The following is a 15,843-nucleotide window of genomic DNA, read 5'->3' on the forward strand; positions in this document are numbered from 1 at the left end:
TTCGATATTTTGAGATTGCTCGGTCTCATGGAAGCCTGTATTTTTTCTGGTGCCAGAGGCTCACCTCAGAATGAGATCCCTCCAAAGGGCTCTCAGGACTCAATGGTCCGAATTCTCAGGCAGAATGGCAGACCACCTGAATGTTCTGAGCAGTCTCTCTCACGGCCTTCTGCGGTGGGCTTGCAAGGACAACATTCTCAAGGAAGAATCTTTTTGGCAGCAGTGGCCGGAGATAACTGTAATGACGGACGCTTCACTCGGTCGGAACCCACGCCAACGAGCTGACATCGGCAGTCGTTGGTCTCCATCGGAGTCCAAACTACACATCAACATTTTGGAGCGGAGGGCAATTAGACTAGCGCTGAAGGCCTTTCTGCCCTCTGTATAGGGGAAGGATGTCCTGATAATGACAGACAACACAATGGTCATGTACTACCTCAACAAGAAAGGATGTGTAGGGTCACTACCACTGTGCAGAGAAGCAATGCAGCTCTGGTTCTGGGCAATTCAAGAAGGAATCTCCCTATCGCAGTTCACCTAGCTGGAGAGGAGAACACAGCAGCAGATGCTCTGAGCAGGCAGAGAACAGTCTCACACGAGTGGGAACTACCTCAGGAAGTCCTTCTAGACATCTTCACCCTTTGGGGCAACCCCTCAAGTGGATCTGTTTGCAACCAGTGTCAACCGGAAATGCAAACTGTTCTGTTCCAGGGAATTTCCCCCAAGAGGAGCTCTAGGAGATGCGTTCATAGTGGACTGAGAGAGTTTCCACTTCTGTACGCATTTCTTCCAGTCCCAGTCATTCCTCATGTGATCAGGAGGTTGAGAAAGTTCGGGGATAAGAATGGTGATCCTTTTCTATGTGACACACCTATGGTGCTTCCTTTTTTGTTACATTTGGCGAATCTGGGGCTCCAGATTGGAACAATTAAAGGTTACCTGGCGGTGCTATCTATTTTCAAGCGCTCTTCAGAGGAGGATTCATATTTTAAAATCCCTCTGACTGTTCAATTCCTAAAGGGTCATACTAACATATTTCCATCAGTTCCATTCAAAGTTCCTGTATGGGATCTTAACCTGGTGTTAACATTTCTAACATGCATTCCTTTTGCGCCTATACACTCATGCCCATTAAGACTGCTAACCTTGAAAACAGTTTTGCTAATCGCAATAACGTCAGCCCGCAGGGTAAGCGAGTTGCAGGCACTTTCCTGTAAACCCCCACATACGGTTTTCTATAAAGACAAGGATGCTCTCGGGGTGAAACCTTGTTTTTTACCTAAAGTAGTCTCCGACTTCCTCTTGTTGCAAAAGATCATTTTGCCAACTTTATATCCACTTCCTCATCCTGGAAAGGAGTAGGAAAGATTACATAGGCTGGACCCAAAAAGGGCTCTCAGTTTGTATATATCAAGAATGGCTACATTTTGTCAAAATAACCAATAATGGGCAATACAGGCCCTAAATTGGGTTTAGCTATTGGGGAATGTTGCAGGTTAGCGGGCAAAGACCCGCTGGAAGGCTTGAGATTACACTTCACAAGGGGCATGGCAACCTCTGCTGCTCTTCAGAGAGGTGTCCCAGTGAAAGGCATTTGTTCAGCGGCCACTTGGTCGTCTATTCACACGTTTGTGAAACATTACTGCCTGGATTCATCTTCTAGTCATGAAGGACAATTTGGAAAAGCAGTCCTTCATTCAGTCCCTGACAACAGTTAAAACAAAATATAATATGTACTCCCACCACCAAATTATTACTGCTTTGGGAGTCTATCATAAGATGAGGAATACGTTGGAGGACACAATCCATTCGAAGAACAAGTTACTTACCCCTGGTAACGTTCTTTCGATTGGATGTTTCTCCAACGTATTCCTCATCACCCCTCCCAGCCTGCCCCACCGTAGAATTCACGTATTGTTACACTTTACGTTTTCTTAGAGTCTATGGTCTATGGTGCGCCTGGTAATTCCACTGCAGGAGGGGGAAAACAAAACTGAAGCCAAAGGGCACTGCATGCGCTATTTATACTGATGATGACGTCGACAGTCGGACGGAGGTCCTCGAGGGACATCAACTCGACGAGACGACACACAGTGCCCCCTGTTGAAAAAATCTGAAGCAGCTAAAGCTGGAAGGATAATTATCATAAGATGAGGAATACATTAGAGGAACATCCAATCGAAGTAACATTACCAGGGGTAAATACCTTGTTCTTCTACATTAAGCCATCCACCATATATTGCATATGTTCACCTTAGTTGTAATAAAATGTTGCAAAATGTTTATTAGCAAGTCTTAAATAAACCACGCTATACAATTTTTCATACATGTGGTGATGCATTTCAAAGAAGGGTGCTATAAAGGTCCTCACAGGCACAGGGGGAAATGCAGATTGTAACAATCACTTGGGCATTTTTTAGACCCTAGCAATGATACACAGCTTTCATAATGAATTCTCTAGGGACTGGTCTAACTAAGTCCATACTCTTAGAGTAAATAAGATTCAAATTGAAGGATCGCTGATTTTGAATAGATAAGATGGGAAGTTTGCAAATGGTCAAATAATGTAGCCAGATACTGCAATGTGCTCACTGGCCAGGGATACATTTTAAAGGTTTTATTGTAAACAATAAATAATGAAATGCAGACATTCCTAACAAAAAAACTCATACCCAATCAAAGCTTATTAAAGCAGAGATAAGATTGTAATAAGATTATTATTAGTTATGCACAGGAAAATATTGGTGTAAAACAGCAGGGATTGACAGTTTCTCTTACCATCACCTTTCTTTTTCACAAAACAGCAATTGTACTTTTGAGTCAAGAGGCGAATGGAAGTCCATAACCAGAATTCACTTGGAAAAGGGGTCAGTGGAAGATAAAACAAAGTGATATGAGGATGTAGCTTACAGGGGGAAAAAACAAAACAAAGTCCAACAGCCTGGCGGCTAAGGTGTTGGCACTGTCGGCTGTGAGACAAGCAGACAAGAGTTCTAATCCAGAAATCCCCACTTGACCAGATATTGGGATGTACTGCCAATTACTTTATATGTGTGTGCCTCCTTTATCTTTGAGTGTAAGACTTGTGTTTACAAATAGCCGGTCCTTGCAATAATTGTTATATATCAGACATATTGATAGTATTCATTATATACTTAAAAGAAATGTACAAATTGTAGATCCAGACTGAGTAGATCCAACAGCTGCAAAGCAATACTTACAATAAACTGCTCAATGTCTCTTTCCAGTCCCATGTTCGGAAGATCAGGCATCATGTGTGATACTACTTTAAACCCAGCATCTTTGGATAGATGGAACGACTCACACACCGCCTTAACTGTATGACCCCTGCAAGGAAAATTAAACATATAGTTAAATCCACATATGTCAAAGCGAAATAGAACTATATTAAGTGCCTGAGTGAGGGGTACTAGAAATACCCAATCTTGAGGCATAAAGAGAGGCAGATGCCCCAGGGAAGATGTTTAAAATGTGCGAACATAAAAGAAAATGACGTGGCTCTGTCTGCCATACCCTGTGTAATGGATCTCAATGGCATTGTGCACTCAGATGGATAAAGCCAAGGAGCGACACTGCAACTTTAAAGCATTTCTCTCAAGCATCACCTATGTTGCCTTATTTGATGGTTGGTACACTTAGCTGGATAATTTTAGGATGGAAGAGATGACTGGAACATATATTCCACAATGGATGCAATTACCATCTTGCCAATCACACGCTGAGTAACCTGTTCCATTCTGGCCAACGACAGCGTTGTCATATGTGGCTGTGAGTATTATAGGTTAATTCCACCTGAAACGGTTAGATTCTTTCCTCCTTTTAGCGCTTTAACATCTTGACCATGCTGCTAAGAATGTTAAAGGGAACTCCTAACTTTGATAATAAAAATCTAGAGGCTTTGAAAAATAAAAACTGAGACTATACAAGTCACTTAAGCATGTGGTTACTTTGTGTTGCATGAGCACAATTAATGGCACGGTTTATGGCCTTCATAAGGAGAACCAGAATACACTGAAAGAATACAAGGAACCAATTATATATGAGAAAGAAAGCATCATACGCATTTTAGGGATTTTGTCAAAGAGAAACCCTTAGAAATTAAACAAAGAGCTTCTGCCCAATCGACTTAGAAACCGTGGTTCTTTTAACCTGAACAAAAGAATGAACTATCCAGAAATTAGAAAAGGCTCAGATCAGCAAATAATAAACGGATATTGTTGGATTTCTTGCACTCATGTTGATGCACTCTTGCACTCATACCTCCCGGATGCACAATAATTGTAAAACTCACATTCTAAGTTCCCATGAGTTCCTCAGGCCCTCATAGGCATTTTAAGTCCATTAAGACGCTTTAATATTTGTTGACAGTTTAATACTCACCTTGTTGATTTCACGACAATTCCTTTTAGGAATTATAGTGGATAGTCCCAAGATTTTAAAATTCAAGATTGCAAATATAGCGAGTTGGCGAGGTTTACACTTGCAATATCGAGATTTGCGAAAAAGATGTGACACTGTAACATGCAGATGAGAAGAGGCCATTAGCCGGAATTTGGTATGGTTTTTAGAAGTGGAATTTATTGGGATGATGAAGGGCACAGAAAGAGATGGAGTTATGGGGGGAGGTGGGCCAAATAAAAATGTAGATACCGTGCAGTATGTGGTTCTCCAAATGAGACCCAGACAAAAGACATGAATATCAGTAAATTAAGAGTGTTCTCACTGCAGCACCAGCTCCTGTATATCAAATGAGAGCGGGGGAATAGGAAGGATTAACAGGAAGTGGTCTGCCAAACGACTAGGATAGATTCTAGCAGCATAAACTATATGGATTTCCCCCAGGTTCGAACATGTTTTTATTGAGCAGTGCGTCACTGCAGATTTTATTACCACACATTTTTTGCTGCATTTTTCCTGCTCAAATGTGGGCAGAGATCTGTTAGGACTGCTGGGCTACGCTGGTCCCTCTGGCGGCAGTGGAGAAGGATAGGAATGGCTATTTATGATTCCCCCAACATGGCGCCCTTGTGCGTTTGCAGCATTCCAGCTTCTATCCCTCCCGTGTGTCTGGCTCCGCCCACTTCTCTACCAGGAAGCTGTTATGAGGCACAGCAGCACGGCTGTCCTCGCGTCACTACTCCTTTCAGAGGACGCTCCGTAAGTTTGTTTACTAGGGACACATTTGCTTGCTTCCATATTCTCAACATCTTGGCTCTAGCTAATTCTTTTCTATCTATTTCAGCCCATTCCCTCGCTTTATCTACATTCGCCTCGTACGCGAGATTCTGGATCATACACTTCCGTGAACGCTGGGATGTTGCCAGGCAGCGGTACAAACTCGCTTTATTCTTTAACACAGTAAGACGCTACGTACATGAACATTCTTATAAACTTATATTATATTCTCGGAGTCTTCCCTTTGCCGACACCAGAACTCCAGGGTTTCTCCCAATTTCCAAAAGGAAGCAGATTTCGGATCCAGAGCACGGAAACGGTACGGCGCAACATTCTTTCACTTTTAACAAACAAGCATGCGCAGAATCGAATCTTGATCCTTCCTCTGCTCTTAGTTAACAGTAGCTACGGAATTAATTCCGATAACCACACAGCTACTCAGAGCGAGATCATACATGCACCTGGGGTTAGTCTTACGAAGTTAGGACTTCTCATATCTGTATTAGCTTTCCACGTTCCGGTTGTAATACCTGAATGCTTCTTCCTGCAGTCTCTTGTACAGATCTTCAGGACTTAACCTATCCAGCTACCGTCAGTAATCCAGGAAACTACAAGCCTTATCCAGGTTACACTTCCTTTCATCTACTACTCCATTTCTCCCAGCAAAAATACACCTAGTAAATCCTCCTTCTATTCACTAGAAAACCAGCATTGAGAGAACACCCTTCCAACTACTTTTGAAACCAGTATGCTGTGCAACTCCAAATCCTGATCATCTTCTCAACGCCACCAAAGACTACACTCAACCAGGGGTTATTTTCCCCAGAGGGTTTCCCTGGGGGTACTGGCCTTTCTGTTACTGTCCATCAGCGGAGATGGCTCAGGCCCACAGGGGGACGTCTATAGGAGCACCTCGCTCCAGCTGATCCAGGTTAGTGAATCCGTCATATGAAATTCCATTACATTCTGTAGTATAACAAGATCCTCTGCACCCATTATTCCCCTACTTCTCAAAATCGACTTTTGCTTCATCCAAACTATCCATCTATGTTTTGTGTGAGAAATTAGAAGGTGTCTCACCCACTTGTAATCAGGGATCTGTCATCCAGGTGTCCAGGATACAACCATCGCTTTTGGATCCAGTTCCTGGGTTGGACCATAGCGGCAGGATCACCTGGGTGAGCGGTTTTTGGGGAATGAGAGTGGGACACCGGAGGGTGAGACGCAGTATCCCCTTCCCTGCAACACCTTTACCCCATCCTACCAGGTAGGATACTTAGGAACTCACCCCACCTCCCCTTTCACAACACAAACACTTTCTCTCGCTATGAAAGAAAATGGACTAACACCCAAGCCGTATACCTGACGTGTCGTGTCCCAATACAATGGTCAGGCAATTACTGACCACCATGCACACCTGACTTCCATTACACTTCCACACATGGATAAAAGGCGCAGCACGAGAGCACACTCAGAGTGAGGCAAAGCACACAAGGAAACAGCAGTTCCAAGATGGCAGTTTAACACGAGGAGAAAGACGGCAAAAACGAAGAGATCGCAAGGGGTAGTTCCCTTGACCTTTTCAACAAGGAACCGTTACTTTCATGAAGCCTCGAGAAGAGAAATCGCAAGACCAGGAAACAATACTGTCATGATCTCTGCTTCCAAAAGATCAGGACTTGCCCGACTCCCTTGGAAGCAGACCCATAACCCCGGTTCCGAGTGCCAGCCAGTCCCAATTGGGACCTTTTGGACCCTGTCCTGGCGCCAGTGGCACCAGGCTCATAAAGATGCCCAGTCCCAGCGCTGGAAGCGCCGGGCTCATAATGCTTGGGTGGACTTACCTGCAGCAGACCATGCTGCTTACTTACCTGCCAGTTGAACCCCTGATCCTCTTCTGTTTGGGACTACTTTTCCTGTTGGGTGGGGCAGGAGCCACTCCCTAGGTTCAGAACACTGGAACTCTTCTGGAAAGCAGGAACTCTTTTCTTACCTAGGCGTTGCTGTGGAAGGAGACACCTAAGCACTACAGGAGGCTATTTAAACCACACCCGATGGATGAATCTTGCTTTGCGTTATTCTGCATTCTCTGCAGCAGAACGCTCATCGTGTCTTCTGCTTCTGATCCTGGGCCTAAGGGAACAAAGGCTTACCATCCTGGAATCCAGTCTTCAGCAGCACCTGTAAAGACAAAGAAAGAACAGGTTAGCACTACGGTCTTCAGTGGCAGCGCATCTCTTACCTGGTCCATCGGCTGTCACCAACGCCTCGCGCTGCATTCCGGCATCTGAAAGACAAAGGCTTACCTACTCTTCGCATGCTCCGGAGGTCTTCGGCGCTGCATCCCGCATCTGAAAGACAAAAGAAGGTGCGTTTAAAGACATTGGGCAACTTTATTACTCACGTGCCATTACTCCTTCCCACGCCGAATCCAGTGGGTATTCCAGCACCCTTCAGCTTCTCTAAAGCTCCGAACTTGTACCTGCAAGATAAAAGGGACAGTTATTGCGCATCGTGAAGCAGACTAAAAGCGCTTACTTACGTGCTTCCAGGCGCTTCTATTCGATCTCAACTCTCATCAGCCCGCCATCCGCCATCGCCGGAACCCTGCAAAACAAGAGATATCATTACAAAAGACTTTTAAGACATTTGAAGTGCCCAGAACTTACCGTTCGTGCAGTTAACGACGGACAGCAGTCCTCTGAGGTCAAGAGGCCTGCACCCTTATCCAGTGAAGAAACTGGTTACGGCACCCTGCCCCGAGGCTGATGGAGAGCTCGGCATTCACTTACCTAAGACATCTTACTCTTCGAGTCAGACATACAGTGCACAGAGGTCCAGCCCAAAGAGCCAACCGTGTGTTACACATCACCTTTGAAGATACGGCATTCACCCAGTCAAGACCGGCGCCTCTGCGGGAATCAGGTGAGCGTTACAAATACTTTGGAATCCTGCATTGTGTGCCAGAAGTACCCAAGGCCCTCCCGCGTCAATAATCCAGGAGGGGAGAATCGCCAGCTGCCGTGGTACTATCCTTGGCTCCAACAACAAAGCAGCGCAAGTGAAATCAACACAACCTGTGAGTTGGGGAGACTGATACAAGACCGGTCTGTGTTGAAGCCAAGTTTGTAAGCCGCAACATTGTATGACAAGTGCTGGAACGGGCATTGTATGAAACGTGTGTGATAACCAACACGAGTAAAGTTGAACTGCAGATGAGTGATAGAACTTTGAAACCAAGATATACGATACCTGTGACAGAGTGGTCTGGCACCACATGCGTCCTCAATCGAAGGTCTCCGCAAGGTGTCCAGCTGAGAGTTGACAAAAGTGAGAGAGTGGCAAAGGATTGTGAATCAAAGTGGTCCTGCAACGGGTCAAGCAAAATCCTGTGCACAATCGAAAGTCTTCGAAAATAATACAGTAAGAAGAACCTTGATGGCAAAGTAGATAAAGTTGGTCCGAGCCCGGCAGAGGGAGACTGATTGTAGTTTGTGTGTTAGAACGGATCTGAGCCCTGCAGAGCGGGATCCGGGGTGAACCGTGAATCACCCGAGAAATTGGATACTTGGAAATCCTAAGAAAATTGTGTATATGTGAAAATGCGAACTTTGTGTTAAAAGGGATCTGATCCCGTCGCAGGGGGATCCGAGGTGAACAGTAAAATAACCTGAGAAAAGTGTGCATAGGAGAATCCTGAAAGGAAAGGAACTTTATTATTTGTTTGGTACATCAGGCCCTCGGAAAGAAGATACTTTGAACGACAACGACTATAGCACAGAAGGCTATGATGTTGGAGTCTTAAACTGCACCATTGTGCTGGAGAAGCCAGAGACTGTGCTAAGCTCGAGTGTGCCGCATTGTTCCGTGCTAAAAACGTGGGGAAGGGAAGCCAACAGCTTGAATAGTTTGACATATCATTTCCTGAACACTTTTCTTTTGCATAACATTGTTTCCTACACTATTTGTGTTTAGATGTAAGGATTGGCAATAGGTTTATTAGTATAGGCCCTTTTATTTTGACAAGACACCACTACGACTGCGTTATTATTTGATGGTCGTAGTTTCATCCCATATTTAGATTTAGGATTGGATAGGCATTTTTCAAACCCAATTGAAGTTCAATAAACACCCTTGAACTGTGGTCACTTGTGTCTGTCTTACTGTTGATACCCTGCCTTCCTTAGATTTGCGGCAAACAAAGGCCAAAATAATACTCAGTGAAAATTGGTTGGTAAAAAGACTGGCTACCTAGCTCTGATTGTGGCTGATTCACAAAGGTTTGCATGGGTCAAAATACAAGGATGACCCTGAGAATCTCTGGGTTGCAACTGCTTACTTAAACCAAATTCAGTCATCATTATGGCTATTTTGGAATACATCTTCCATAAAAACAGACAAAAAATACTTGATTCTTAAAGCATAAAGGTGGAGAAGATCCGGGGATGCCTCAAGCATCTCTGAGGTAGACACCCAAGTAAGAAATGTGTTCACAAAGATTTGCTCAGAGCCATACAACAGATGAGATGAATGGTTTCTGATTTTTAGAAGAGGATTTTATCACAAGAAAGATTGGGTTACAAATTCAAAGAGGAGAAATTCGGCAACGAGGACCAACTCTGGTTTGAAAGTAAAATCAAGGACTAGACAACAGCTTAGTGTTGCATGAGATGAGAATGTTTGTCTGGCGAGCGGGTGGAGGGCATAATTCTGTATTAGGCGCACAAAGGTATCGCATGTCGAAATACCTGATGGAAGCAGTAGCCTTTTGACACAATAGCTCTCAGCATTTGGCCTAGGTGCTGTAGGAAGCAGCAACATGGCTAAGCATCTAGAAAGGATGAAGGCTAGAACATGGCAGAGACTGCAGTAATTAGGTTATGTGACGAGTCCAAAGATATCATCCCTTTTCTCAAGGGGGAATCCCTGCTCCAGTTGTTAAAACACAACATTCACAAAAGGTTCCCACAACTCCTCCTACTCTAAACACTCATATGCCACATAAACCAATGTACATATGCAAGATAACAACAGTAATCTGTGTAAATAGTACTGAAATGTAAAAGAAGATATCCCACAGAGGACAACGATTACCAAACTGAGACGAGTAGGCTCTACGGGGATGGAAGCATATGACAGGGGAACCATAATCAGCGCTCTAGTCTTTATCCAGTGTTTGAAAATAATCTAAGTATAAAAAGGGAAGACGGATGAGACTCAGAGCACAGTAGTAGCTGGAGTGGCAGAAGTTGTGGAGACAGAGTAACGAGAGAGAGACTAGAGAAAACCGGGAACGTCGGCGAGCGAGCTGAGAGGAGTTTGACTGGTCGTTGGCCTCTGGAAAAAGCGGAGTGCCGGTGGAAGTACAGGGACGGCGGTCACAGTGAGAGGCCCGGCGAATAGTGCAGCCGCCGATGCGGGGCAAGAAACTAGAACTCGGCGAATGCTGTGATCCCACGACTACCAGGCAAACAGCAGAAGCAGCAGGGCCATCATGCCTTACAATGGAGAGCCATAACCATGGCTTTTCCCCTCCCCCCCATCAAGCGGAAGATTTGTGCTATGGATGGAGTTGTTTCCAGCCACATGCAAGAAATATTAAGTGCGAAAAATACAAGTACCAGAATCCTCGGAGTCAATTAACTTGCCACACCTGAAAAGGAAATGAAGACACGCCTGAAAAAGCAAAGAAACACAGCCTCCCTGAAAATTGATGGAGTCATGAAAATGTGCGTTTGGAGGAGAAGCTAATGCAGGAAAACTTGACTGGCAACAGAGCGCCTGCCTTGTCACCAATTCTTAAACAGCCCAGTGAAACTGGCGAAGCCTGAAACGGGTCCCTTGCCATTGAATGAGATGGAGGACCGATGAGAGAACACGGAAGGTTGTTTCTCCGAGGAAAAGCCAGTAGAGAGGATGCACTGCCAACACGAGGCAGTACATTAGAGCCTCCGGTCTCCCGCATATAACGAGACCCGCAGCGACAAGGGAAGGCGCCTAGCTGAGCTGTCAAAAAGGTATTTAACAAAAAGGGCTCCAAGTTCCAAAGAGAGCAGTCTCCGGACAAGTGGGGTAGACCAGACCACAGGGCAGGAATTTGGGACATCCATAATAGACTTGGTACAGTAAGAGAAATGGTGGGTAGTGCTGGGCAGGAGAGTAAACCCAGCCTACCAGAAAGAACCATAAATGGCAAACTGGATAATCTGGGTCTAACACGCCGGTCAAGAGTACCACTCTTCTTCAATCCAATATTAGGGTGAAAGACAAATAATCTGGAAAGACGAAAAAGACAAACTGATCATGAGAAAGAAGACAGAGGGAATATAATACCAAGGATTCAAAGTAATGAAGATAATCACAAGTCATCTTCCTCGTAGCAGTGTTGGGCCAAGTGGGGGAGCCAAGTGAAGCAAACTATTCTCTTGGTATTGATAATTTTGAGCTGGAACTTTACTTTACTTTTGGACCAGTGAACTTTACTACTTTGGAACATTGGTTATGCATTGCTTTATAACGCTACATCATTCAGAAACAAACTTTGATCCACCAACAAGAATAGCACTGTTTCACCTTAGTTTACGTTATTAGTGTAAGAGTTGGAAATAGGTTTTTGTGGACCGGTCAGTGAACTATTTTGTTTGCTACCAGGGCAATCGGATAGTCTCCTTAGTTTTAGTTGAGGCAGGGAAAACCCTCTTAGAATGAATTAGGGCATGGTATTCAATAAAAAGTTTCTATCAATAAACATACCACTCCTGTGTCAGTCTCCTATCACCGCACCCTTACAGCTATTTGTGGCACGCAGTGCTAGTATATTAGGGGCTTGCTAACTGCAGTGTGGCGTGTAACAACTGGTGTCCTGATAAACTGCTACGTATGGCAAATATTACTTACAACGGGCATTGTGTGTTGCTGTACACGTAGGGCAGGGGTAGTATGACAGGAAAGTCTCTGCCGCTGTTTACTCTTTCTCTGAAAGTAAACAATTTGCAATATTCGAGGCTTAAAAATACACAGTGGAATAATTGTAGCAGGTGAATCTAAACTGATTCACAAGCCCTACAAATATGGATTAAAATCAGTTGGTCCATAAAGATTTGATGTATTTAACACTGGTGACAGTCCTACATATAAGTAGTATACCAGTCCATTTTACTGCCTAGGAAACTGTTAAATTGTCAGAACACAAACATATTCTCAACAGAAAACAAAAGGTGACAATGGACACCCGTACTTCCATCCGCACAAATCCACAGATAAGTTCCGATCAGTGGTGACAGCAGAATGGTGTCACAACAATTAGATCTATTATTATTGCCTGATGTGAAAAGGAACTTCAAGATAAAACTATTTTAAAAATGTTATGAAATAGTACGTGAAAAGAAATGGAGTACAGAAATTAAAATCTATTTGAATCCCTTTTAAAATATCTCTATTCGGAACTGTTATTTCTACTCTCATAAAAACAACTTTACTCCCAAAAACATTGACTAAAATTGCAACAAAACCGATACATCATACATAGTCAAATGGAAAGAAAGGGTTTTGAAGCGCCATACTTAACTCTGTACTACAACTGTGCCAAGCAGGACTTGGGTCATTAAGGTAAAACGGATATCAAGTGAATTGTATGCCTCCTATTTGGTAAAGTTGGCCAAGAGCAGTCTATACTTTTCAGAGATGTGAATCTGAGGTAGAGGCATCAAAAGAACAATTGTACTTTAAATATCAAATAAGCAAAACGTCCATGCAAGGTTGCAAAAAATATGCAGTTTACTTGAACACAAATAACTGATAAAAACACCAAAATCCCACCACAGATTGGGGCATTTCCAAGCCTTTTGCCAAGAGCCGAGAATAGCCATGTCGTCTTATCTGCAAGTCGCTCCTGTGACTGTCTTTGCCACTCCCCAAATCATGTCTCCTACAGAGCAAATGGTGTTCTCAGTCATTGAACATGATTTGATCTGTATGAGATATGATTTGGGGAGTGGCTCTTTCAGTCCTCCTCTTTCTCTTGCTCTTTCACCACCTGCAAGCAGATTCATTTTAATTGTGTATGGTACAAAGTATCCTAAAGTGGACTTTACATTTTGAAATTTACATTAACTATCATAAAGTAATTCACTTTCTAATAATTGATGTGCTGATTGGGACTGTTTCGTTTCTATGGTTAATGGCTTTCCAAGGTCTCAGCTCCGCACCATTGGGGACAAAGTGCTATGTTCTCGCTTGGAAAGTATTTTCCAGGGTAACCTGAGCCATATACCGTTAGTGTTGAAACAAGAGCAGTGCATTCAGCAGATGGCTCTTTCTTCTTATCAGACTTTAGATGGAGGTCAAATGGTTTAGATTCAGTTAAACAAAGCGAAAACAGCGCTGGTCAGACCTTCCGTTCTTTAAATAACCTAGTGCCCATGCAGGGTAGGGTAGCGCCTTAGATGCTGGGTGGCTGCCACCAGATACAAGAGACTTGTTAAGAGGCCCATGTTTTAACATGAAGAACTGCTACAGCTTCCAGGTGTATGCTTCACTGAAAAGGGAAACTCGTATTTAGGCATAGCTTTCTTTCTGTGAATATTACAGACAAAGCCTTTTGGTTGTCGGGCCTGTACCCTCCAATTTGGAGCATGCTAGGACATGCCTATCAGATATGCCAAACAAAAACAGTATGTCACTGTAAGTTAACAGAACACGGCTTCACTATTAAAGCACAGCCATTGGGGCGTAGCCGTCATTTAATGTACAGAAGAAACCTTACTTTCATAGAAGCTTTGGTACTATTATTATAAGGAGTGCCAGTTAAGAACTGTATATAATGTTAGTCTCTTATCCTAAGCCAGCAGGTGTTTCAGTGGAGGATTACACAAAGGCTGCTCAAAGTCTTAAAGTGTGCATTCCTCTGCTGTGTATGCTTCCATGTTAGGTACTGATCTAGCCAAACAGGTGCTGTCATGCCACACAACTGATGCACGGCAGAGACTATTCAATAGTGTCTTGCATATGGATGCTAGTGATTCAATTGCTCAGTTTCTGGTTGGTGGCACATCTGGCTAAAAACCACAGACAGCACTTTCTGAACCACTGCACACTTTACGAAAAAGAGGCTTGTTTCCAAACCGGACTTTCATGCAGAATCCATTCACTTGAGCTCCTGAAAATTATTTTTAAATAAAACATGGAAGTGATTCCCCCTAGCAGATGGAAACCCATCACCAGGGGCGGACTGCCCTAATGATCATTCGGCCCCCAGCTGCATGCAATTTGGCGTTGGGATGGCCTAGGGCCGGTTTTACAAGCCACCCAGGGGCAGGTTTTTCAAATATTTCTCTTTGTATTAAGTGTTACTTTAGGTAACTTAACATTACTTCTTTCTCCGAGTTGCTCTGCTTGCCGCGCACACATCGGATGGGATAGATGCAGCAGGCATTCATTAAAGAAAGTTAACACTTTGAGTGTTAACAACACAACTTTAGCAGTTCTATAGTAAAATGTTTTGTGGGCAACCGATTTTTGTTACTGCTTGCGGGTGGCAGTATTTATACACACCTTGCTAAATATGTGATATCGTGTTCTGGGATAAAAGCAAGAAGGTACATGCTCAGCATGACAGGCTGTTCCATTATTTCCACTGTACTGCATTGATATGATTCGCCCATCTGCACCAAGCCTAGCTCACGCAGACAACGATATAATCAGTGTCGAATAGCTTTCAAAAGTACAATACGCTGGTGAAAGCTGCAATACAAGTGCACCGAATTAACTTTTTCTTGCACCAGGAATTTAATTGAAGTTAAGAGAAAACTTGGTGTAAAGGTAGCTACATCCACTTCCATGAACATATTGCCTTGTATATATTGGGGTTTTCCGGGTAGCCGGAAAGGTCGCTCTTTCATTTGGTTCATAGTGTTAATGCAATGACAGAAAGCTAGGGAATTCAGATTTTTGTCTGACAGAATGGTTACTTTGCCTTTCCAGGGATGGTTGGATTATTGTGGCTGTTGATGGCATTGGTATTGGAACCAGGATGGCATGACAAAGTGGATGGCTGTACCTTTAAGTCTGCATGACATATCCATTTTGGTGACAGGTTTATCAGTCTGTCCAATTTTTCCATGTATGTTTGCGTTGTGTCTGTGCACGCTTATTCATGGTACATGCTGCTGCTAGGGGAGTCATGGGGACAGACACAGCAATGACACAAAAATGTGTTTTTATCGCTTAACTTATTTTTGACATTCGCCCACAGTGGTTCAGGGAACGTCGCTGAAGGATTCCTGGGCTTGGCATAAGGTCTACATGATGTGTCACTCACCCCCCATACGCTGGTATGTTGTATAACATGACTACGTGTTTTTGTACAACCCAGCTCCGACAAGCTTTGAACTGCAGACTGGAAGTCAAAAAGACAAATTAGAGCTCGGAGATGCCCTGAACTCCCAAATTACCAATCACGAACCTCAGCCAATGTAAGCAGACTCTGTCATGTCGCTGCTGCTCTGCTACCAGTGGGAACTTAAGAGCGCCTGTGGAAGGGAGGCTTGGAATGCAAATTAACTGGACAGGGAAGAATCTGCGATTATTTCATTTGAGTCCGTTTCTCTGGGGCGAGCACGGGTGGGAAGAGAGGGGTGTAAGTGGATT

General features: G+C 43.8%; 1 protein-coding gene across 2 annotated transcripts in view; it reads right to left on the minus strand.

Moving 5' to 3' along the window:
- ELP3 (elongator acetyltransferase complex subunit 3) overlaps positions 1 to 15,843 on the minus strand; it is a 1,295,792-nt gene that overhangs the window by 606,255 nt on the left and 673,694 nt on the right. For both annotated transcript variants that reach the window (XM_069605694.1, XM_069605692.1), the window contains exon 9: positions 3,222 to 3,348. In XM_069605694.1, the coding sequence (XP_069461795.1) occupies positions 3,222 to 3,348 (127 nt within the window). The remainder of the gene's footprint in view (positions 1 to 3,221; positions 3,349 to 15,843) is intronic.

This window comes from Ambystoma mexicanum, chromosome 4p (assembly GCF_040938575.1).
Source record: "Ambystoma mexicanum isolate Mex_15411 chromosome 4p, UKY_AmexF1_1, whole genome shotgun sequence".
Taxonomy (NCBI): domain Eukaryota; kingdom Metazoa; phylum Chordata; class Amphibia; order Caudata; family Ambystomatidae; genus Ambystoma; species Ambystoma mexicanum.